The sequence below is a fragment of the Ictalurus furcatus genome, chromosome 2 (genome assembly GCF_023375685.1).
Source record: "Ictalurus furcatus strain D&B chromosome 2, Billie_1.0, whole genome shotgun sequence".
In the NCBI taxonomy this organism is placed as follows: domain Eukaryota; kingdom Metazoa; phylum Chordata; class Actinopteri; order Siluriformes; family Ictaluridae; genus Ictalurus; species Ictalurus furcatus.
In genome coordinates, this window is record NC_071256.1 from 30399154 (window position 1) to 30424656 (window position 25503).

Genomic DNA, 25503 nt, shown 5'->3' on the forward strand with positions numbered 1-25503 from the left:
TCACTCTCAGACAACCACACACACACACACACACACACAATCAATTCCTAATGTAATGTAATGTAAAGATGTAAGATGTAATTATTTATTTTTAAAAAAAGGGGGGGGGGGTATATTCAGAAGTCTGTATTTTTAATGTGTTTTAAAGACATCTTGCAAAAGGGGGGCCTCAGTCAAATGTTAATGCCGTCTGGGGGGCCTTGCCCTAAAAAAGTTTGGGAACCCCTGGGATAAGCGGTATAGAAGATGGATGGATGTATGGATGGATAATCAAAAGTACATGTAACGTTTGAAAACAAGATACATATTTTTAAAAAGTGTATATGGAAGAAAAGGTTAAATAAATAAAATAAAAATAAATCCCACAGTGTTCTTGTTTTCACAATTTGAAAAATAGTTTGCAGACATCTCTTTACATCATTTACAAATATTTATTATTATTATTATTATTATTATGTATTCCTAGACCATTTATTTTTTATGTATGTAATAACGAGCCAGTATAATAAATAAGTTAAGTGCAAATGATATTCTGTTTGCTAACGGGGCTGAAATGTAGCACACCGTCATCAACACATTTCTTCAAGGCAAACCGTTCTCTTTCTGCCCTTCTCAAAATGGCCAGTGCTGTGACACGTCGCGTCCCAAATGACAATTTCCCCTTATATAACGACACCACGTATACAGTAGCATGGTGTCCTCCACGCCCTATCTAGTGCACTATCTCTCCGTTTGGGATTCATCCTCTTATATTCTTTCTCTCTCACACACACAGGAAGCAATTGTTTGAGAGCGTGACCTCGCGCCCTTCTTCCGGTTGCCTCCCGCCCCACGTAGCCATCTTCGTTTCCTGAACAAAAAAAAAGGGGCGAGATTGGACAGACAAACACATAGAGAGTCAGTCCGTCTAACATGGTACAAAGCACTCGCGAACACGGATGTGACTGTACAATATGATAGGAGCCGGAGTGGGCGAAGAGGAATACCAGCCGCGCGCCGTGTTGAGACTGGAAACCGTTAGCTAGCTAAGCCGAGCTGCTAGCTAGCTAGCTAACGGACAGTTAGTAACGTCACAGTGGGAGAAAGATTAGCTTAGCTAGCTGGCTAACTATCCAGCTTGTTTAGACCACCAAAGCAAGACACAAGGCGTTAGCTAGCTGGCTAAGTGTTTAGCTAACACGAAGGGGCGAATAGTTGGAAAAAAGGAACTACACATTAGCTGGGTAGAGATTATGGGTCATATTTTCATCTGAATCATAGCAAGCAGCTCGGAAACACTGCTGCTGCTGGGTTGAAGAGACACGAATAAGGACTTGTTTTGCCCGACGGGATCAATCTCAAGCCCTGGTAAGCTCCTTTCTGAGTTTTTGCCCGGTGTTTTCACTCTGCAGCTTCCCAGTTTGCGTGTTTAGTCAGCAGAATTTACAGGACATTGGCTCAGGAAAGTTACACATCATTTGTTATCAGACTTTTACCTGGAAGACTGACATTAGTTTGCTAAATAGGTTGTATAGGAACTGTGTCAACTTGGTTCTGATTCAATGAACAGACTACAGCTTTATCCTCATGCCAAGGAGTCTGGATTTATTTGTTTTAATCCCAGATGTGTGAGATTTGGACCACTCAGTACAGATTTACTTCATAAACACCTATTATTTAACCTTGTCCTGTAATATTGTGCCTGTTTATTGGAGCCAATGAGGTATTTCTGACCTTTCCACCCCAAATACATTTTTATTCAACTTTTATTTCATTTGATTCCAGTTGACATCAATAAGCGTAAGAGAGGGAAAAAAGGTACTAAACTAGGGTACCTGTTCTTATCACTGGATAGGTACTCTCAAGGGTACTCAGTTTGCAAATATAGTTTACCCAGAAAGGTGTGTATAGTGTTGAAGTTTTACTTTTAAATACTATTTACAGCCCATTTATGTACTTTAAATCATTTTAAAGAAACAGTTTATTCGTGTTTGGATGTGAGAGATGCGTGTTAAAAGTACAAAAGATGTACAGTTGATTGTACCGCCCCAGTTACAAGAAAAGTCACGGTCTCGTATAATCCCCCCCCCCCCCCCACGAAGTGTATAGGCTTTTGTTCAAATTGAACCCGTTTTAGCTCTTTTGATCAAATTGAACCCATTTTCAGCATTTAAGGCCGTTCGAATTTTATGAGCCGGAAACAGTTTGCGAGGAAAAACACGACCAGTGTTTGATGTTTTGTGGTCCTCGCCCAAATCAGCGTTCTTTCTCGGTTCTGCTACGCTACCAGATGTGCGTTCTTTCCTATCAGCTTCGCTACAAAGATCATTACTAGGAGCATTTGAAGTTTAAATCGGCAGAGCAGGACCGAACGGGGCGTCGACCGGTGCCAGCCTTCCATTTTTAAAGGGAGGATGAGGTTATTTTAAAAGTGTACTTCCTCCCAATAACCTTAGCGAGAGAGATGAACATATGTCGGTTTGTCTGGGACCAATCAGCATCCATTGGCCTCAAACCCACAGGGGGGAAAAAACCTGCGGTGGATCCTGACGTCAGTGGAAAACATGGAGAAGCTGGAATTATGCCTCCTAATTGCACATGTGCAGGATATAGGGTATGAATTATGACTTCTATAGCATACAGCGTGCTTTGGGACTAAGCTGGTAGTGTTGATATGGAGTATTGACCCTCGGCACATAGCATTAAGTGCATAATAGTGAGAGGTTGAAAACAGGCAAGCGGTGCCTATTGTTTAGGCCTCTGACACAGTTTCCCTCCCATGTCATGAAGCACGGTACAGGAAATAACGACCATCCTTTTACATTTAACATGTTTGACTGTGTCTTTTCTGTTATTACAGGCCTCTTAATAAATTTCGTGCCGTCACAGACGGGGCACATTGTTGAAATTCTGATAAGTTGGCTTCCTGGATATGTGTATTGGCTGTAGCTTTAGGAGGCAAGATTTGCATGAGAACTGCCTTTAGATCCTGTGAATAGAGGACGTGAATAGAGGACTATATCACAGTGGCCCATCCCCATGCTATTGACTGCACTTTTAACTGCTTTTCACAATCCTGACTATTCACGCTTGACCCACTTATACTCACATGAAACATGGCGGAAAAAAACTGAAGTTACAGCAAAGCTTTCTATTTATTTCAGCGATTATTAGTGTAGAATCGTGATATTAAACATTAATCAAGTGTAATAAGAAACACTAGCAACTGAAAATAATGTTTTTGTGTGTGTGGTTTTGTTTTGTTTTTTTGACACCTCCATAAATTTTATAGTCTTTTATTTGCCTGATGTGTGGAGGACACAGTAAGGCTTGGCAATATTATCTAATATCAACATGTAACATATTGTGATAAGTTACACATTTCTGGGATATTGTGATATCTTTGATTAGAAGCAGCTGATTTGATGTTAAAGCTTTTAGAGTTTTACAAACAAAAATTCTCATTGTTTGTCACAATCGCAGCCATTTTGCTGTCCGTTTGTTTGCAAACCACTATAGCACGGTACATAGTACTCATCGTAGAAACATGACGTGGTATTTCTGTCGTCTCGTCCGCAGAAAAAAAAAATCGCCCCTTCTCTTCTTGCATACAGACCCATCAAAAATCAAGTAGAAAATGAATTTTTAGAGGTTTGCTGGCTTGTAAATTCCAGTCTAAGATGCCGTAAATGATCCAAATTTTATCAGGCCACAGCATGTGCTTCTTAATCATCTGATTTTAATAATATACAATAAAAAAAGTCAAGCCATTCAGTTGTTGTGAAATTGACCCGTGTTCCCATATCAGGAGACGAATGACATGAAATAAGAAAGCTCTGGGAATTGTATTTTTGGCTTGGCCTTTTTTTTTTCCTGCTGTCTGTTTCGGTCTGTCTGTCTCTTATGACGGAAACGTGTCCCACTCATGATGAACAAAAACGCAGTTAAGCGCATCACAAAAGCCCTGTTTAATGTGGACTCTCATGGGAAAGCAGTGTGGAAATTGCCTTCCCCAGAACATTACAACATGCTGTTGTATCGTTGAAACCTCCAGTAAAACTCTTCTCCCTGTGGACCCTCCTGGAACTGGTTCATATAGCCTCTCTTCCTGTTTTATGCACTGTTGTGGAGATTGTGCTATTTATACGTTTTCTTTGTGGTTCAGTGTTTTTTTTTTCCTTTTGTCATGTGCTCATCTTTTGTCCAGCATTGTTAAATAAGTATACTGGCTACAGCAAATTCAATTCGACAGTCTCGTAAAAACGCATGACAGGCGTATAATTAAAGGTTTATTCTGTAAGATTAGTATATATTTTTTTCCTCCCAAGATTAGATCTCTAATGATTTTTTTTTTCTTTACTCCTGAGCCCACCCCCATTCCCACCCCCATTCCCACCCATGGCCATGAATCTCCGCTGCTAGGATCTATGGTGGCCCGTATACTGTCTCTAAAATGACTGACAGGAGCCTCGTCCAAGCACAAACAAGCATCCCGGACTGGAAGTCAGTTTTCCAAATGGGTTTTCTCACTCACTTAAAATACACTTCTGCTAAGGCCATGACCTAAACCATTATTTTTCATCATGTTCTGCATATTTTCGTTCAGGGTATTTGCACAAGTAAGAAATAAATAAACAAAATGGACTATTGTACTGTTAAGGACTATATTCAAACGTTAATCCTTCAACTGTTCATAAAATAATTAGAGCTTGATGTTCTAGTTTCCTTTAGTAGACTCACTGTTGTAAAACAGGCTAATCCACATTCAAGACCTTGGATTCGTTAAAATAATGTAAGATTATTATTATTATTGTTGTTATTACTATTAAGGGGTCAGTTTTGAACTAGAACATTTAAAACCAAGTAAAATAAAGTCGTGCAAATCTTCTGCTAGTGCACTACACAGTCACCTCGCAGTTAAATATAGAGAAAATAAAGGAACTATCTAGACCTAATTATCTTTTTCATGCAATGTGATGCATTACCAAAAAACCAAAAAAAAAAAACCCACCCGGAACTCGGTGAAGACAGAAAGACCGTCTCTTTGCCGCTGGCAAATGTGTGAAAGGTTATATCATGCAAGAATGTGTTGCACTTAATCCAGACGCCAAAGACCTTCAGAGATATTCAAAATGAACAGTCATACAGTGACACTTTTATTACTATTATTATTTTGTGATTTATTTATTTTTTGGACAAGGACAGGGTACATACTATCAAAATAAATGACCTCACACATTTTCCTGCTGCTTTGGATGAAAGCACACACAACACTGATAAAGCACAGTTCTCGATATGTATCCATGGTGTCACTGACACGTAAGTGCCCTTTCAAAGTAGAACATCTGGGTCTTTTAATATGATCAGTGTCTGTTAATAATGAAGAGACACTTCAAAACACTTATGCAGGTAATTCCAGATTCATGTCAATTCACTCATCCCATGTTGTTATTTGGGAAAGAAGGACACCTCTTTAGGCATGGTTATTCATCCTGACTCGTCTTGGCGTACACTGAGGTTAAATTGTGGAGATCCTACACAAGGTTGGCAAGTTTGATGATATAATAATAATAGCCATTCTGTCTAATTGATGTAAAGATCATTAGACATCGGAGCAGTGTAAACTTGTGTGTGGCTGATGGTGTAAAGCACAAAATATACTTCGTTTATTTCAAAGTATACTCCATTTGACATGTACAGGCGGTCGACGCATGTGTATTACGACAACTTTAACTACCCCTTCTGGCCTATAAGAGTCAGTACATAAAGCAGTAAAGCGGGTCTTCTGGTAGGCCGACGGCGAAGAAGAATCACAACAACATGAAGAACAATGAAGGAGAAAGACATGTTGCTTCACTTGTTGTTTCTAGAGGAGGAAGAAATTTTTTTTAAAAGAGAAGGAGAAACCGGTCTGTGTGACGACTCAACCAGAACAAAATGAAGGACTGCAAATTCAACCGGTTTATTCAGTTTTTTCTTCGACTACCTTGAGAATCAATGGTCACGGTTGCCACATTGTGGAACAACTAAACGGTGCAAAAGAATTAAATGCGCATGTGTGACCTGCGCGTACAGCGTAGACAAATCTGGCGGCACGGGTACCGTACGCTCGTACTCTGCTGATGACGAAATTTGCCTCACACGACTTGTACGCTGTTCCTAGCGTACGTGTAAAAAGTGACATATACTTTGGGCTTCAGGCACAGAAGACTTCGTTCTTTTTTTGGAGGACAGTGCATTTTAAAGAGACTATCGATCACACGGGATTGCTGTGGTTGAATTGTGGAAATGCTTTGTTCTGCATAATGTAATTAAGATGTTTTAACAGAGGGTAAATTGAAGGAAGAATGCCATAGAAAAGACAGGTCTGGTTCTTATGACGCTTGGACTGGACCTCAGTCTGAAACCTCAGGTGAAAGATGGATAATTTTGTCACTTGTTTGAGAGTGCTTATGCATTAGAAATCAAAGCGCAGCTTTTTGACACCTAGTTTGACAGTGAATCTGGCACATTTTCCAACATGCCAAGAGGTCTTCTCTCATGAGGATTTACATGCGGAGCCAACGGTTGTGTGCTTGAAGACGTGACGCAGACATGCACCATGAGATTCTTGAAGTTCAGGAATGAACAAGCTGCAGTCAAGACTAGTTGCAGAGCCACATTCTGTGAACACTGAAACTGCACCTGGTGAATCACAGCTTGACCTAATTGAATTACAAAACTAAGCAGTAGGCTTGGGACATTTAACTGCTATGTACTATCGTGATTTCCATAAAGTCGGGTGATTTTAAATATGTCAGAAAACATGGTGCCGCAGCATTGCTCGGCAAAAATAAAGTGTGTTGTGTGTCCAGTCTTTTCACCTATTTTGTGTCCTGTATGAACTTTAATGTGCACCTACTATGGTTTTTCCAATATTACCTTTCATCCAGTGTTATATATGTAGCCGTTTGTGAATGTAAAACGTCTGCAAAGTATCAAAAATCAAAGCGCACGACAATCAGAGTTATTGACTCCCAAAAGAAGGAACCGATTCTGAAGAGCTGAAACGAGTCGTTAGTAATTCCAGACTTACTTCCTGTACTAACCTACGTATGTAACAAAAAGCCCCGCCTCTGGTCTTCATCCGCTGCTCACGAACAGACAGTGCTGAAACTCGTTATGGTAGTGGGCGTTTCCTTTTTGACACACGCTGACAACGGTAGACCAATCACAACAGACTGGGACATCTGACCAATCAGAGCAGAGTATGCTCTCTGAAAGGAGGAGTTTAGAACGGATCATTGAATGAGTCGTTTGTGACACTGGGAAGAAAAAAGGTAATGCTGCAGTTTAAATTCTGAGCATGTTAAAGGGGTTTTTTTTCCCGACCTTGGATGCATGTAAATCTATTGTATGAGACCTTTGAACTAAAATTGGACACATTTCAAAACCAAAATAGGTGCTCTTTAATAACCTGAAGTCTGACTTCATTGCAGAGCAACAAAACATCTCTGACGTTGCAGTACACAGAGCACATGCTTGTGTATTTTATCTAATTTTATTTAAATTCCATAATGAGCCGAGTTACAGCTAATAACTCATTGTGCTTAATTACATTTATTTCTTAAATTTAGTTTTGTAAGCATTTCTGACCTTAATAAATGAGCAAAAATAATAATAATAAAAGACTAAATGCTAATGTTAGCAATTGTAGATACAGCTGACTTGTAACTAGCATACGGTATTTTTTCCCCTGACGTAATAATGTAACTTGTACATGACGTGTTACGTATGTCTGGCCACACCCTTCCCCCTTAAAGCCACAGGCGATACTATCATCGATCAAGGGAACACGATAGGACATCAGCATTTTGCAAACAACCTCACAAGCCTACTATGCTGAGATGAGGATTAAACACAGGGAGATGACATTCCTAGAGTTTTATCAGGACTGTGACCAACAGCAGTTTCCCAATCTCTGAGCAAACCCACAGAAGTAGATCTCCATGTTTGGAAGCACTTGCGTATGTGAACAACTGTTCTCCTAAATGAAACTGAATAAGGTTGACCGACTGGAGCATGCAGGTGGTGCTTAGACAGTAATATCTCTCACTGGCCAAGACCTTTTATGCCTCTCACGTCCGCATTATAAACAAAACAGCACTCCTACTTCCGGCTTGTCCACCGTAATGACAATCGCGCTGTTTTACACCTGGTGTCTGCAAAAAATACATGTGGCAAAAATGCATGTCAGCGTTCATCATATATGTAAGAACACTTGCAGAGCTCCTTTTAATAAGCTGGAGAATGGTGTCAGACTGTATACTTCCTCATAAAAACTCAACTGTGAAGGCATATGAAGAAATGACTGATTAATAGAAACAATCACGCAACGCTGCGAGTTTATTGCAAGATTAAAAGAGACAAACGTTAGATATTGCTGTTTTGTTGGAGACGCGAGACATGCACTATTTCAAAATGGAAATCTGTCGTAGCCCTGACTACAAGTAGCGCATTAGCATTTGTAGCCTGTTAGTGTACCTTGTGAAATTGACTCAGGTTAAGAAGTCATTGCGCACCCCTGATTTAGAGTTTGGCCATGTGGCAGCATCACACTAGATGTTGCTAGCTAGCTAATGAATAGCAAAAGGTGTCGGCTAAGCCCGGCGTGAAACTAATCTAGATTGAATGCAGCTTTAAAGTTTTTTTTAGTTTGGTTGTTTTATCAAAACACACTTAGTGTGAGAGCAAAAACCCTGCTCGTAATTAGCAAGGTTACTTTTATTTATTCGGAAGACCCTTTTAAACAAGGCAACTTGAAGGCAAATATAATTTAAGAATACAGCCATTAGAAGAACCAGCTTTGATGCAGGCTTGATTTGACTATAGCCTTGTAGGCATTAGTTAGGAAGTGGGATAATCTTATTATTACAGGAGTAGTCTGGGCCTCAGAGGCTCTGCCCATCAGACTTTCAGAAGGTTAAAGCTTGAAATCTCTCAGTGCTTCTGTACAGGAAAACAAACTTATGAAAAGTCTGAGCCAGCGAGCATTTTCAGAGCAAGATACAGTAGTTGGATTGGGGGAAATAAAGGTTTGTGAGAAAGTTAGTGCTGATGAAGCAAAGCAACATAATCTTGTGTGGTTGCTGACAGACAATGGGGAAAACGTCTGTGGTTGGTCATCCGAACATGTCACCTTAAATGGCTTCTTTCTTGGTCACGTTTAGTGATGAGATGTACCAGACTTCAGCAAGGCTGTTACTGGAGTATCTTTGATTTCCGTCACGTCTGAATCTGTAAGGGTTTTCACATTTGTAAGTATGGAGGCGATTTTTGACGCTTGCTCAAGCCATGCTGAAACCAAGTGCTTTAAAACATCAAACGGTAAAATATACAACTTCTGGTGCTTTTTGGTAACCCTAGTGTTCTTACCACAAAAAGGACCAAAACTAGAGATGCGCCGATACTAAATTTCTCAGCCGATACCGATAACCGATTATTCAGAGTGATATCGGCCGATTCCGATAGTTCTGCCTTTTATGCCTTCTTTTAAGTGAGTAATTATTCATTCCACAATTCTGAAAGAAATGCAAATAAAAACTTTATTCTGTCCATTTCAACAAGTTGTTTCACAGTAACTGGTCTCATAAACACAAAGCACATTACTCACATTAACATTAATACGTGAACTAAATTCTGAAGATTAAAGTAAAATTTCTTAACTTATTGAATGTTGTTATTAACTCAGCGCGGCAAAAAAAAAAAACTTAGACTTGACGCCGAAACGCCTGCTTCACTGCTGCAGCGTCCGGCGTACAGTTTACAAACTGCAGTTTTTGTCATCATTCCAACCAAGAGACATCATCTTTACACACAGCACGTATTCGGTGCGTTTTCCCTTCTCTTTTGTTTGACAGGATATAATTGGCCCTGATCATCGGCTGTTTTTAAACTATCGGCCGATAGCGTGAAAAATTGCCTTTATACATCAGTGCATCTCTAATAGAAACTAGTTGTAATGCAACTTCAAGTAACAGTCATGCAATACATTCAGTATGGATCATTTCTGAGGTGTATTTGGAAATGTGTCCAAATTCTGCAATGTTCTGGTCTCATTAATATGTCTGTTGTTTTACAGTTGTTCCTGTCCATCAGTAGGGCTCTTCAGCATAACATCAATTAGGCTACTTGTTATTGTAATATCAGCCTTTTAGCACGATTCTGATGGGACTTGTTCTCCAAGGGGACGTCAGAGAAATTCGCGTTTCACAGACATACTTTGCTATTTTAATCCCGTCCGAATCTGCCAAATCTGTCTTTTTTTTTTTCCCTCTCCCCCCCCCCCCCCCCCCCCCCCCAGACAACCTTGATACAAATTCCAGAACAACTGTATCTACTGTTTTTCGGCTAACTCTGTGATCCTCTGAGAAATCTAATCCCGTCCAAATGCGAATGTATATGATTGCAGATTAATATTGTTTCACAACTCTTTTCCTTGTGTGTTATGGCCAACGTCAACTACCTTAGAAGCTCTTACGTGTGCGGTTTCTGCTTGCTGCGTGCAATTCAGTATGGATGTATATGTTTTGCTACCCGGTGAAGAACTAAAAAAAAAAATCAACAAGAAAAGCCAAACCACATAAATTGTTACGGCTGGCCAGTGTAATATCGGTGTCAGGTGATTACTCACCTTCATTTCTGCACTTAATTAAATAATGTTTTAACGATATAAGTAATCACGTCTTTATTTCAGTGGGTTTATTAGAAGCAGCCATTTCTATAAAATCATGTGACTTTTTTTTAATGTCTCATTTTAATAAATGAAAATTAAAAATCAATTAAGTAAACTTAAGAAATGTTACTTTTTAAATGTAAAAGTACTTATGCATGCATCCAGAACATGTGATCTCCTGCATGCAGCAAGATCTTACTCAAATCAAAGGCATTTCATAACGTGTTATTTAGCCCATGTCATGCAGGCCTGATTATCACCTCAAGTATGCATTATTTCTGTCTGTACAGAGGGTTGAGCCTGTGTGTGGCATTTAAGAAAGGAGATTTAAAGAGGGCATGACTTCAGCAGCTTATAAAAACATGGGAAAATATGGGTGCAGCTTCACTAAAATAGAACATCATAACACTGTTTGAATAAGGCATTTGTTCTTGTCCAGGCCATGCGACTTGCCTTAGGCAGCAATGCACCATCCTCAACAGTGCAGACTGAAGATTGGATGATGTCCTCAGCCCATGGCTAGTTCTTTGAAATGTTTATTTAACAAATTTTATTCTCACCCGGAGGGAGAAATATCTCAGCTGATAATTACCTAAGAGTTCCTTTTTTTTTTTTTCCTTTCCCTTTCATGTGGCAGATATTTATATAATGGTGCTAGGAAGTGTTTTTGGAAATGTGTCATATTGGACAGTCTTAAGATTTTTTTTTAAAATTCCCATTAGAATATAACACAGATGAATGTAACAATGCTTTATGCGTCATCTCTTTCATGTGTTTTTATTTTTATTTTTTCAGGAGCTGGCCATGCCTGCGAGTGTCCGTGCCGGGAGTCTGAAAGACCCTGATGTAGCAGATCTCTTCTACAAAGATGACCCCGAGAAACTCTTCACTGACCTTCGTGAGATCGGCCACGGAAGCTTCGGAGCCGTGTACTTTGTAAGAGCCAGGAATGTAGTGCAATGTGTTTGTACATTCAGGAAGTTTTTTTTTTTTTGTGGGTTACAAAGTGTTAACAGAAGCTCTGGGGCGTTAAGTCGGTGTAGGTGTGAGTGCTGGTAACGCAGCCTTCTTTTAACGTTTGATCTTTCACAGGCACGAGATGTTCGCTCCAACGAGGTGGTTGCAATCAAAAAAATGTCTTACAGTGGCAAGCAGTCCAACGAGGTGAGCGACTAATTTTAAACGTTTACAGTTACCCGGGTGCTTCTTTTAAAAATTTTCTTCCTTCTTTATGCCTGTGTGACGCAGAATATCATTATATCACATCCTGACAGAACAATAACTGAACACGCATAAGCCAGACTGTAGAGTGCTATGCATAAATTCATGATCCAATAATGTAATCATCTGATGCAAACATTCCAATTGAAAGGCAAATAAATCTGCCGGTACTTCATAGCTTATTTAAATGCAACATTTTTATCATTAAAGGAGATGTGCAAATATTTTATTACAGACATCACCCTGAGAAATCAACACTTTTTGAATAGCGTTTTGTTCTCCCTACACAGTTCTCCTTACTTTTCATCCGACTGTATTTGTGTGTAGAAATGGCAGGACATCATTAAAGAGGTGAAGTTCCTTCAGAAGCTTCGGCACCCCAATACTATTGAGTACAAAGGCTGCTACCTGAGGGAGCACACAGCATGGGTAAGGGTACATGGACATGTTTTGTATGTTTCCCCCCCCCCAGTATGTGTAACTCTGTGTAGAGTATTAGGTTTTAATCTGCTTTCTCTTTCTTTGTCTTTCTTCTTCCTAGCTGGTGATGGAGTATTGCTTGGGTTCTGCCTCTGATCTTTTAGAGGGTGAGTAGAGATTTCTTTTTTTGCCATCTTAATCCTTTCTTCCACCTTTCCTCTTGCATCTAATGCTTTGCCTCAGCCTCCAAAGTCCTCTCTTGGCCCTCCATCTTGATAAACTTGGTACTCTGTGTGACTGACACGGTTTCCTCTTTTTTTCTCCAATGCTGGCTCAACAGCAGTTCTTAAAGCGCTATATAAATACAATGTATTTACTTATTGCTGTTTCAGAGCTTTTTGTTCCCGGTGCTTATCGTTATTATATATGATAAATATTATTGTATATTGTTATGAACTCCTATAGGATAGTATATCTAGAACAAAAATACAAAATAAAATGAGTTTTGGAGATATTCTTGTTTTAATTTTATAGGAAAATGCTGAAAATATTTTTGATGATTCTTCTTGTACTACTGGGGTTGTAGGGCTGTTCAGTGCTACCTCAGTGTCCGTCTTTATATTCTGCCTCGGCTTCTCCATCAGTAAGAGTAAATATCATTTTATCAAGTAAGGAGTCTTTATTGGTCACATATACATTACAGCACAGTGAAATTCTTTTCTTCATTATCCCAGCATGTTAGGAATCTGGGGTCAGAGTGCAGGGTCAGCCATGATACAGCGCCCCTGGAGCAGAGAGGGTTAAGGGCCTTGCTCAAGGGCCCTACAGTGGCAGCTTGGCAGTGCTGGGGCTTGAACCCCCAACCTTTCGTTCAGTATCCCAGAGCCTTAACCGCTAAACCACCACTGCCCCAAGTAGCATAATATTTCAATTATTTATAAGCCTACCGTTCAGATGCATCAGATCCTTCCTGGTTATGGTCCTGTTGCTCTCCATCACCACTGACGGTTGACCTCGGCTTAAACGTACCTGGCATAACTCCAAAAACGTGCATCGTATCATCTTGTATATCCTTAAAGTCGACACGGCATTGAGAAATCCCCCACAGTTGATAAAAGGCTCTCTAAACTTTTCATCATTTTCCATATTTAGCTTGTTTGCTATCAAGCAGTTTGTTTAGATTTGACAGGGGTGTTGGCTGTTGTGCAAATCAACTCTGACTTCCTGTTTCCAAAGGAAATACGTCAACATACGGAAACAAACCGGGGCTCTCAATCTGTTTCATGGGTACTTAGATATAGAGAGTTGTATATTCTCTAGATAAATGTCAATTCTTTTATTATCTCTTTATATCTGCAGTCCATAGGAAGCCCCTACAGGAAGTGGAAATTGCTGCTATTACCCATGGTGCACTGCAGGGTCTGGCCTACCTTCACTCCCATAATATGATCCACAGGTGCGTTCACTGCTTAATCGAGATGTGGCCCTGTTTGATCATTTTTAGTTGACATTGTTGAGAAAAGCATCAGCTTTAAATTTCTAAAGACTAACTATCTCTCTCACACAGGGATGTGAAAGCAGGCAATATTTTGCTTACTGAGCCTGGTCAGGTGAAGCTTGGAGATTTTGGCTCTGCTTCAATTGTGGCTCCAGCCAACTCTTTTGTGGGGACGCCCTACTGGTGAGACACATTTCTGTACATTCTCTTCAAACTATCATCTGGTAGCTCGAAATCTTGCATACAGTATAATGAAACTGAGTGAGTGCTGCGATCTGTGTTTCTGGGTGTGTCTGTGCAGCCAGGAAATTTTTTAGTTCCTGTTAAGGGAGGGATTCAGTGAAGGGTAAATTGAGAGCAGAACTCTGCCAGCAAGGATACAATCACGAATGAGAGAGACTTTGTAGAGAGTCGTATTTGTAGGTGTGCCTGAAAGCCTGAAAGGTGCTTTAGCCTCTATAAATAAGCTTGAAGTGGGATGTCCACACCCTGCCCCAGGCTGCAGCACCCGCAAATAATTGCTGCTTTCTCTCCAACAGCAGGCATGTGGAGAGTTCTATAGGCTAAACGTTACAGCTCCTCGTCTTTCTCAGATGTGCACGTGCAGATGTTTGTATTATAGTGTTATGCGTTATTTAGTGGTGACTGTAGTTTTAATTATCATCATTTGTCATTAATTATCATCATTACACTCTATTACTTAAATCCAACGTGATCTTGCACTGTGAAATTGAAGTGTCTGGCATCTATGTGACTTTTTTCCTTTGAACTCTATTGTACAGGATGGCCCCGGAAGTGATTCTAGCGATGGATGAGGGTCAATATGATGGCAAGGTTGATGTCTGGTCTCTGGGAATCACCTGTATAGAGCTGGGTGAGTGCAGCCATTGTAATACACAGCTGCCTTTTGACATTTATTTAAAAAAAAAAAAAAAACACATTCTGTGGGTGGGGGTCATTTGTAGCCTTTTAGGGCAATGGGGTGGTGCACAAGACATTGTTGTGTCTGAGAGGCTTCTTACAGAGAAGGATTTGGGGTTTAGTTTTTAAGCCGCTTTGGTGGCAAGCTCCTCTCCTCTCCCTCCCTTTCTCTTCTTGTCTCTCTTTGTCCCCTCATTCTCTCATTCTGTTTGCTCATTTTTTCCCCCTTATTGTATTGTTATACAATTGCTTGTTTCTTTTTTGGTTATTGTTTGGTTATTAATTCTGTCACTCTGGTTCTATCCCTGTAGCGGAGCGGAAGCCTCCCCTGTTTAATATGAATGCTATGAGTGCCTTATATCACATTGCTCAGAACGAGAGCCCCGTCCTGGCGTCAAATCACTGGTGAGCACCCCCTTATTATCTCTCCTCTCATCTCTGTGCTCTTTTATCAGCCTAGATTTATTTTTGCTTTTCATTTTAATTTTCACATACTGGTAAAATGATACTAATGCAGTATAATGACTGATCTTCTGTCAGTCTGTATGTCAAATGTTTAGTGACAGAAAACCAGGTTTTTGTATTATTTATTATTATAAAACCATATTTTTGTCAAACATTTTTGACACATTTTAAGAATAGGCTTTACTATGTAAAGATTAAGATTTTAAAACTATATATATATTTATATATATTAATCTGTCTCTCATACAAGTCATATGAACTTTTAATATGTTCGCATGGTTTCAGTTGTCCATGCCTGTTAGTAGTGTTGATCCACGTTAAACATTAACACTGTTCCAAAATAAAGAACCACCATGGGCCCTGAAAATGATGGTTCCTGTTCCTGGCTAATTGTCATCGTGCATTATTACTTTTCAGGTCCGATTATTTCCGTAACTTTGTAGACTCTTGTCTACAGAAGATTCCTCAGGACAGGCCTACCTCTGATGTGCTGCTGAATGTAAGACACATGCCTCAAAACACTTTACATTAATATACTAACCCTAGGTTTTCCCCAGCCCAACTTGACCCAAATTGTTAACATTTCATTTGTTCTGTTTGTCACGTAATAATGAGCATGGGGAAAGAGGAGCTGATGGCAGCTGATTTTGTGCATGCTTTTCGGGTTTCTGTTCCACACACACAAAGTCTCAACTCTAATTGATGTACACACCCAAATGTTTTGTTTTTGTTTTTGTGCATATTGATTGACAAGCGCAGTAATTTGTATCAGTAGTTCAGTGATTAAACATTTCCATTATAACAGTAGAATGTCAGATATTTGGTAGACAAACTGGTTTAATGTTCCACCTTGTTCTGTGCCTGCAGCATCGGTTCCTGTGCAGAGAACGTCCCCTGTCTGTGGTGATGGACCTGATCGCACGGACAAAAGATGCCGTTCGGGAACTGGACAACCTGCAGTACAGAAAGATGAAGAAGATCCTCTTCCAAGAGACGCACAATGGACCTGCGCAGGACGGAGGAGAAGAGGAGGAGGCATGTCTTTTTTTTTTTTTTTTTCCCTTTTTTTTCTTTCCTAAATTAGCTTCTTCCCTTTCACTTTACTCTTGTTTTCTGTCCGCTCACTGCATTTATTATTTATTTTTTTGTGAGAGCTTGGTTTGTTTACAACTCGTTTGTGTGTGTGTGTGTGTGTGTGTGTGTGTGTGTGTGTGTGTGTGTGTGTGTGTGTGTGTGTTTAGGACGTTGATCAGTACTTGTTGCGGATGGGCACGGTCAACAGCATGGAGAGCTCTCAGTCCGTGCCCTCCATGTCCATCAGTGCCAGCTCCCAGAGCTCGTCAGTTAACAGCCTGGCTGACGGCTCAGATGACAGCGCTGAAATGGCCATGATGGGGGAAGGAGAACACACAGTCACTTCCAACAGCTCTATCATACACCGGCCCTCTGTGAGTACACCTGTGTTTGAGGTGTTTATGCATGTAGGCATGTGGCCTGTGGAGTGCGTGCCTAGTTTTGAATATCCAGGCACAAAGGTTAATTTCTTAACGTGTACGTTTTATTCCTGGGTGTGTATGAATGGCAGGGTCCTGACAATATTTACGATGACCCATACCAGCCGGAAATTGACTCCCAACAGCCGCAGCAACAGCAGGCAACATCAGGAGCTCGCAGGAGAGCACACTATCGCAACCGTGACCACTTCGCTACCATTCGCACAGCTTCACTGGTGAGAAACTACACATACACACAGATTTATTTCCTACCTAACATTAGATGTCCCAGTAGTTGCAGATAATTAACACTTCAATGCTAACGATATATGTTTGCTATAGCTTTGTTAATGCTACTTTTAATATTAAAATTTTATACTGATAACCTGGTTATACGTTAGTCTCTGGATTACAAGGTGATGTTTGTGACTTGTACAGTGAAGTGGTGTGTGTGTGTGTGTTTGTTTGGTTTTTTTTGTTATTTAAGGTATGCATGTTAATTGGTTATGGGATTTTCCTTGGGTGTATAAGGCAGCCGAAATGCGTAGAGGGTGAAAAATGAACCAAAATGGTTTTCCTGAGTCTCTCTTGTTTCCTGCTTAGGTGACACGGCAGATCCAGGAGCACGAGCAGGGCTCAGCACTGCGCGAGCAGATGACTGGTTATAAGCGCATGAGGCGACAGCACCAGAAGCAGCTGCTGGCATTAGAAAACAAACTCAAGACCGAGATGGATGAACATCAGCTAAGGCTGGACAAAGAGCTGGAGAGCCAGAGGAACAGTTTCGGCAGTGAGGCTGACAAGCTATCCAAGAAGCACCAGGCTATCCTTGAGAAAGAGGTGAGAGGTGATGCAGGATGGAATGGAGGTTTAGAAGTAGAGGTCTTGAGAGAAGTTCTTTCCATTTTTAACAGGCAGGAAGGTGAAGATGACAAGAACTGAATCGTTATGTGTGTGCATTTTCTCACCCTCAGACTAAAGCTGCACAGGCTGAAGAAAAGAAGTTCCAGCAGCACATTTTGGGCCAGCAGAAGAAGGAGCTCACCAACCTGCTGGAGTCGCAGAAACGCCAGTACAGGCAGCGCAAGGAGCAGCTTAAAGAGGTAGGGTTAAGCCTTAATGACTTATTTTCAATTTTGTGATATTTGTAGTGTCTTAGTATTTGGCTTGTGTGATTGACAAGAAATATGGAGAAATGAGGAGCTTCAGCACTAACACTGATCCAGCATTTCAGACCAGTATTACATTGATACTGATATTTATTAGTATTGGATCAGTACCTCCTTACTGTGCAGTGGGTCCTGTATTCAACAGTTAATTGAGTGTTTGATTATTTGTGCACATTCTTACTATGCACACATTTATTTGGTGTTTTAGAAACATTACTCCTTATTATTCAACAGGTCTGCTAATTCGATTAGACGAGGTGTTCCACGAATGCTGACATTCAGTATAATGGAACTACTACAGAACTGGTTTTACTCCTGAGCTAGTTATGCCTAATTGTAGATTCTTCTTACGCATTCATACTTGTGTGTGCAGGAGCTGAATGAGAACCAGTCCACCCCTAAGCGGGAGAAGCAAGAATGGCTGGTGAGACAGAAGGAGTGTCTCCAGCAGTTCCAGGCGGAAGAGGAAGCTGGTTTACTACGGCGCCAGAGACAGTATTATGAGCTCCAGTGCAGACAGTATAAGAGGAAGATGCTCCTAGCACGACACAACTTAGAGCAGGATCTGCTCCGAGAGGTGAGACACGGCCTAACCCAAGGTCATAAAGGGTGGACCTATTTAATTGCATAAGGAGATGCTTTATCCAAAAGAGGCAAAACAGTTTGTCTGGCATCTTCTGTGATGTACAGTCGGTGGGCTTTGTTTCCTCCCTTTATCCGTATTTCACCTTGTGTGTCACTGTAGGAGCTGAATAAGCGGCAGACTCAGAAGGATCTGGAGTGTGCCATGTTGCTGCGGCATCACGAGACCACTCAGGAGCTGGAGTTCCGTCAGCTGGGCCTGGTGCAGCACACGCGGGCCGACCTCATCCGCACACAGCACCAGAGTGAGCTGGCCAATCAGATGGACTACAACAAGCGGCGTGAGCAGGAACTCCGGCAGAAACATAGCATGGAGGTCCGTCAGCAGCCTAAGAGCCTAAAGGTAGGAGAGAGCTGGCCCTTCACAATGTACACACAACCTGTGGTTATAGTTTCTATGTGTATTTGAGAGGCTGTTTGTGACATATTGCAGCATTAGGATATCTGATGTAATAAGTCACATAGTACAGCATCATAAAATTCAAGAGCCTGTTGTCTCTTAATGCACAAGTGTTACATTTATCAGGAGGTGTATGCGTGTAGTTTTGAGGTTGGTTGTAACATGTGTATGTATGTATGTGTGTGTGTGTGTGTGTGTGTGTATATATATATATATATATATATATATATATATATATATATATATATATATATATATATATATATATAGCTTAAATCTTGATATGGGTGAAAATGGCTTCCTATTTTTGCAAATTAGGTGCTTTCATCCTTGTTCTCCCCTGTCTCTCATGCTGTTACATTTCCTTTTCCAGACTAAGGAGCTCCAAATCAAGCGTCAATTTCAGGACACGTGTAAAATTCAGACGCGGCAGTACAAGGCCCTGCGGAACCACCTGCTGGAGACCACGCCCAAGTCAGACCACAAGGCCGTGCTGAAAAGGCTGAAGGAGGAGCAAACGCGAAAGTTAGCCATCCTCGCTGAGCAGTATGACCACTCCATCAATGACATGCTGTCCACACAGGCTGTGAGTAAGGCAAGGAGAGATCACCTTCTAACATCATATATTTTCTGACATAATATACTTTGAGTAGGGGGAAGTGGCATTATTGGTAAAGGTGTGGGAGAAAAGTGGTGTAAGCTGTAATTTGATTAGTTTATGACGCTATCGCAATTACAGTAACTATTAACTGGACAAATGGGCCACCACAGATAACTACAATTCCCACACCTTGCAAATGCCAGCTTCAGAATGTGTCTCTACTGACATCCCACTTTTGGGCTCACCCTTGCAGCTAAGGTTGGATGAGACACAGGAGGCAGAGTACCAGGTGCTACGGATGCAGCTGCAGCAGGAGCTGGAACTACTGAATGCGTACCAGAGCAAGATCAAAATGCACACAGACACGCAGCACGAGAGGGAAGTCAAAGACCTGGAGCAGAGGGTATCCATTCGCAGAGCGCTGCTTGAGCAGAGGGTGAGGAGCACAGATATGCATGCAGTCATGTATTTATATTGTGTTTCAAAACTTAATTATTCTGGAATAAATGATAAACTATACGATAATAAATGATGTAAAGGCACACATCATTACATCCTAAATACCAGAACTTGTGTTTACATGCACAATCTGACTATCATCTGATCTTGGATGCAACTTCTAACACTTCAAACCTTCTGAGAAATCCCACAGACACGTGGATGTTAGTCCAGTATTTGGGATATTCAGCACAACTGTACTGTTATTCTGGCAGAGGTCAAAGAAGGACAGAATTCTATGCTGTTTTAAAGAATTAAACCTCTGAAATCTGGGTGTCCACGGGTGCTTAAAAACTCTTAACATATCTTAAATACTTTAATGTAAAAATAAGGCCTTAATGAGCATTAACATGTCTTCAGTTCACGTTTCAAAGGTGTTAAAAATGCAGTGAAACCGACACCGTAAAGAAGATTTAGATCTTATTTTGGCTCGTTGCTGTTTGAGATGGTAAACCAGTGCGACTGTGTTGCACTCAGAGTCTGTGTGCGGCTCCTCAGTGTTTTAGAGCAGCTCGGTTCACAGTAAATACCGCTCCACACCAACTTCATCTCTGTCTGTGAGTTTGAGTCGCTTCTAACCTGCATTTATACACAACATGCACCAGATTCACTTTGGTTTTACGTTGGCATAATCTCAAACATTTTTGTGGCCAGAGCTTTATGGCATTTCACCTGATTGGTAATAAGAAGTGATTAAAAAAAAAAAAACTGTTGCCAATTAAAAGCAGGTCTTCCTGTGGTTTTCCCCCAAAATAAAAGCCAGAAAGTCTAGCACATAAAAGTGAAATAAGTCAGAAATATATTACTATTGTTATATTACTATTTGTACCCCAAATAAAAATTTATGTATTATTCAGATTCAGTGCAATAATAATATTACAAAATAACAAAGTTTACATTAAATTACAAATAAACTAGTAAACACTGCTGCGAGGGGGTTTCTAATACAGCTGCTGAGGGAGTGATGGTAAATTCAACATCTTTTTCTCTTCTGACGGCCGTAATCCATCTCTGTATAGTTTTTTTTCCTCTCTTGGAAAGTCATGGAAAGGAAATACTGAATTTTTTTTTTCTTTTCACTTTTACTGTTGTAGTAAATGGTAATACATGGTTTGCTCTGGTCTCTCCCATATACCTCTATAGAAGTTTACCCTGCTATCGTTTACTTAAACCAAGAAAAGGATGTATATGCATGAACACATTCCATTGTAGCTGATGTATGGTGTAGCAAGTGATGTGCAGGTCTAAAAATCTTTTGGAGATGTCTTTAATATAGTATTAAAAAGTATTAAATTTGAAGTGCTGATACCTGCAGATGCCCTGGAAGTACATGCTGCCTAGTTGATCCCTGTCAATCTTTTTCTAGATTGAGGAGGAGATGCTGTCTCTGCAGAATGACCGATCAGAGCGAATCCGAACGCTGCTAGAACGTCAGGCTCGAGAGATCGAGGCCTTTGACTCGGAGAGTATGCGTCTGGGCTTCAGCAACATGGCACTAACAGGAATCCCAGCTGAGGCCTACAGCCAGGGCTATGCTAACCCACCCTCATCGGGTTCAGGCGGTTGGCCATCACGCCCTGTACCCCGCTCAGGCAGCCACTGGACTCATGGCGTCCAAAACTCTGCAGCACCACCATCCTGGAGGAGTCAGAACAGCACTCCGGCGTTCAGCCGAGGGGAGTCTATATCGATCTCGAGCCGTGAGCGTGAAAGGGATGGAGATAGAGATTTTGACACTCCGGTATCACGTGGCCTGCCAAGTTCTCTGTCGTCTGCCTCTTCTTCTTCATCCTCCTCCTCTTCGTCTCATCATCGCCTGCATTACCTGGCTCAGCAGTACCACCATCAGAGCACGCCGCACCTGTACCGAGAGCGAGAGAGAGAAAGGGAAAGGGAGAGAGAAAGAGAGCGAGAGCGTGAACGTGAAAGAGAGTGGGGGGGAAATGGAGGAGGAAGCCACCGCTCAACCTCTTATGCTCATGGCCACTCGCGCCATCTCTCCAGCCATGCATCCTCACAGTCTCTGGCTCTGCTCCCTCCTCCTCCACCGCCTCCACCAGTCTCGTTTTCACCCTCATCCCCACCATCATCATCTTCCTCCTCTTCGTCTCAGGGCGGCTACGGGGGGAGGAGTGAAGGTCTGGTAGTCAGGGGCCCCAGTTTAATGGCCCTGAGGAACAGCCCAGGGCCACTAAGGAGGACGGCATCAGGAGGGGGGCCTGGTGGAGCAGCCGGGGATGGAGGGTTGAGCCGCAGCACCTCGGTCACCTCCCACATCTCCAATGGTTCCCATCTCTCCTACTCTTAAAGCGTGTAGGCATGAAACATTCATCTTAATCAAAAGGAGACATACTGGAGTCGCATTTTTAGTATTTAGAAGGCTGATTACTACTTTGGGTAGTGTTTAGTGTGGAATTAGTGATCTTTATTCCACTCCTTTAACTGTAATCAGGTGGCAGTAGCTAGTAGAGACTTTGGCTCTGAGTAGTGTTACGTACAACAAACTGCAGACATCACCTATACTCTTTTGGTAGATTGGTAGATCTCAGGGTTACCATGGGAGGGGTTGGGGATGGGGGAATGACAGGAGAGATAAGTGTGGAGAAATATGAGAGGAATGGTAGGTGCTTGAGAATTGGAAATAGAAAGTGAGTAAGGGGGCAGTGCCAATCCTGTAGGGCTGGGTAGTCATCCAGTGGCTCTGCCGGGGGATGTTTGTAATTCTGGAATCAGAAATTTCAACACGCTACCTCCGACTTTTGCTCTTTTTGCAAAAGAGCAGTGCTTGATTTGCTTACTGTGGAGTGCTAGCACACCCTCATGACTAACACTACACTAGTAACAAACTGTCGAGATCTATAGGATCCATAGAACGGCAACCGTTACATTCTACAAAACTGACTTATCTTCAACACTTGAGCAGATGGAGTATTCCCACTAGGCTCCGTCAGCAATTAAAGCTCCAATCAGGAATTGGTACAACACCAGTTTTTGGTACTTCAGCTGTAGACACTACACCACCAAACACTACAAAGCCCGTTCTGGTGCTGTGATGGTGCTGTTTCAGCAGTTCCTGCTTGGAGACTTTATGGTCCAGGAATTTATAACCGAACTGTTTAATGTGAGCTTTACTATTAAAGGAGAGGGCAATAGTGTCAGAATTAGCATGATGTTAGTTTAAAAACATTAAACTAACCTGAAACTGGGAGGGTGCTTAAAAAGAATGCCATGTAGGTATGTATATAAGAAAAACTATACTAAAACTATACTAAAAGCATACTGGTTATTAAAATGCACATTTGTATTAGAGACAAGGAGATATTACTTTTTCTTATTTTTTTTTTTTTTAAATGTCATACTTCGCACACTGCCATCCAGAGGCCTGACTAACCTAAATCGACTCCGCCCACTGCCCTTATATGGGCATGCTGCCAGTTTCATTAGCTCTGGCTGAGCAATAATTGTCAATGACCATTTTTTTTGTGTGGTTGTGTTACATAGTAATACACACCTGAGGTGTTTGAGTATATTGCAAAGAGTCAATGCATCCCCTTGTCTCGGTTTACAAAGGCAAATGTATATTTGATGTACATGTCCATAAGAGAGCTGATTGCAGTTCAGTGCATCAAACACTAATGTACAGAGGCCATTTGTATACAAACGTACACTCTTCACATTTATATATGAGTGAGTATATATGTGTATTATACCTGTCAAAGGTTTGACAGCAAGGTTTAAGATTGTTCACTGTTAAACACTTTTGACCTATATTGTACTTATATAATGTGTGTGTATGTGTGTGTGTGTACATAAAAGCACTAACTCAGAACTCTTGTATAGGATAATCATAGTTTTGCTATGGAAACTAGTAATCAGAAAGGAAGAGCTGGTAAAAAAAATTACTGTTATTTCAACTACTGCAGTTGTAATATTTGTTCTTCAAAACTAATTCTTTTGTTGTTGTTTTTTTTTTATTATTGCATTTGGGTTTTTTACTTTATTTTAATTATTATTATTTTAAAATTTTCTTTCTTGCCAATGTTGACCACTAGTTGGAGAACGCAAGTGATATTACTGTGATGGAGAACTTGAGACAAGTCTCATTTGTTAGGGAAAGGGTGAAAAGAAAAGAAAAAAAAAAGACTATCTATCCCAGCATTCCTTGTTATGCCTCAGGGTAGGAGTCTGTTGAGCAGTGCATTGAAGGGATTGTAGTATTTTAGAGCCAGTATTAAGTGTACAGGACATTTGAAGAGAATTTTAGTGTATAGAAAGTTTCTCGATAATTGTATATGTTTACACCGCATCCAGCATGTTTTGTTACACCATTTTGCGCTAGGATGTTTTTCCATTTCTGGAAAAACTGAGCTGTTTACACTGATAACCCAAACATATTGCGTATTGTCCCGCATGATAGAACTGTTCACAGTAAACTGAAGCAGGCTCCACACTGCCAGCTCTTCACAGGCACCAGTGTTTACTTGAATGTAATTTCTTTATTTCGAGGTGCAATACCACACTTGCAGTGCGTGCCTGGCCTCTTTCATTAGTTTTTTTTTTTTTTTTACATCACTAATTTCTTTTGCTCTCATTCTCTCCTGCTTCTCTTTCATGACTTCTTGGTTTGTTGAGTGTGTGGGTTTTTTTTTTTCCTCTTCACTTCTGTGCTAAATATCTGAGTTTGTTTACTGTTGCAAAAAGAAGAGGAGAACACCTTTGAATCTCTGCGTCTAGCTTTGGCCTGCTTCCCTCCATTTCGTGTTACAGCAAAACATGCTGGATTCATAATGGTGTCAAAACTGAAGATGGTGTTTCCAAGCCTGGGTAAAGCTGAGAGGTGGGACTGGTCAGAAGAATGTGTGCTAAAATTGTCCCAATTTTGCTGTTGTAGAGGAAATTGGGACAGCTGATATCCAAGACCAATGTATGTGCTGGGGTGTGGATACACACACACACGATGGCTTATGTCCTCAAGGGACGTTTGTATGTAGAAGCATGTTTAGAGAGGGAGAAGTGTTTCTCACAGAAGTGCTATAAATAAAGAGGCCAAACTATGTTCAGGGTTAACAAGAGCAGGAAATCTCAAGAAATGGGTTATAGAACTTGTACAGAATTCATTAACAAGTCATTAAAAAGGTTCAAATTTTAAAGTTTGTGTGTTTTTTGTCATTTTTTTCATGTCTTGGCTCATACTGTTGAGTTCTATGTTGTGTGTAACATTGTGTAAATATGCTGATTCAGTGTCCTAGTATTTCTTTTTAACGTGCACAGGACCAAAAGAACCTGTTTAATAATATCATGTTATTAACGTGTTTCTCAAGATCTAGGAAGATGTTTAAGTTTTATTTTTACATTTTACACCTGTAAATGCACGTGTAATCTTTCAGGCATTTGCACAAATTTTATTGGTTAAAAAAAATCTGTTTAGTGACCAACACATCAAGAACTCTTTAATCTGATCAGTTATCAGTGTTTACCTGAA

General features: G+C 40.8%; 1 protein-coding gene across 3 annotated transcripts; it reads left to right on the forward strand.

The window, feature by feature from the left end:
* Nucleotides 1–610: 610 nt before the first annotated feature.
* Nucleotides 611–25171, forward strand: taok2a (TAO kinase 2a). Of its 3 annotated transcripts, XM_053614054.1 has the most exons (20): nucleotides 611–1347; nucleotides 11489–11629; nucleotides 11786–11857; nucleotides 12242–12343; nucleotides 12456–12501; nucleotides 13694–13790; nucleotides 13902–14015; nucleotides 14615–14706; nucleotides 15065–15158; nucleotides 15636–15717; nucleotides 16086–16253; nucleotides 16460–16666; nucleotides 16804–16947; nucleotides 17315–17551; nucleotides 17686–17814; nucleotides 18254–18457; nucleotides 18626–18865; nucleotides 19296–19517; nucleotides 19777–19959; nucleotides 21388–25171. In XM_053614054.1, exons 2-20 carry the CDS (start codon nucleotides 11498–11500, stop codon nucleotides 22327–22329), a joined length of 3507 nt encoding a protein of 1168 aa, XP_053470029.1. In that variant the 5' UTR covers nucleotides 611–1347; nucleotides 11489–11497; the 3' UTR covers nucleotides 22330–25171. The 3 variants fall into 3 exon arrangements, with proteins under 3 accessions (XP_053470029.1, XP_053470009.1, XP_053470018.1); XM_053614034.1 differs by lacking the exon at nucleotides 611–1347 and having other exon boundaries at nucleotides 10348–11629; XM_053614043.1 differs by lacking the exon at nucleotides 611–1347 and having other exon boundaries at nucleotides 10348–11629; nucleotides 19296–19508.
* Nucleotides 25172–25503: the final 332 nt, after the last annotated feature.

Excerpts from the sequence above, each read along its gene's own strand:
- taok2a (XM_053614034.1), top strand. The coding sequence starts at position 11,447 with ATGCGTCATCTCTTTCATGTGTTTTTATTTTTATTTTTTCAGGAGCTG. Across the intron at positions 11,630-11,785 it reads GCTTCGGAGCCGTGTACTTT|GCACGAGATGTTCGCTCCAA; the intron begins GTAAGAGCCAGG and ends GATCTTTCACAG. Across the intron at positions 16,254-16,459 it reads ACGGAGGAGAAGAGGAGGAG|GACGTTGATCAGTACTTGTT; the intron begins GCATGTCTTTTT and ends GTGTGTGTTTAG.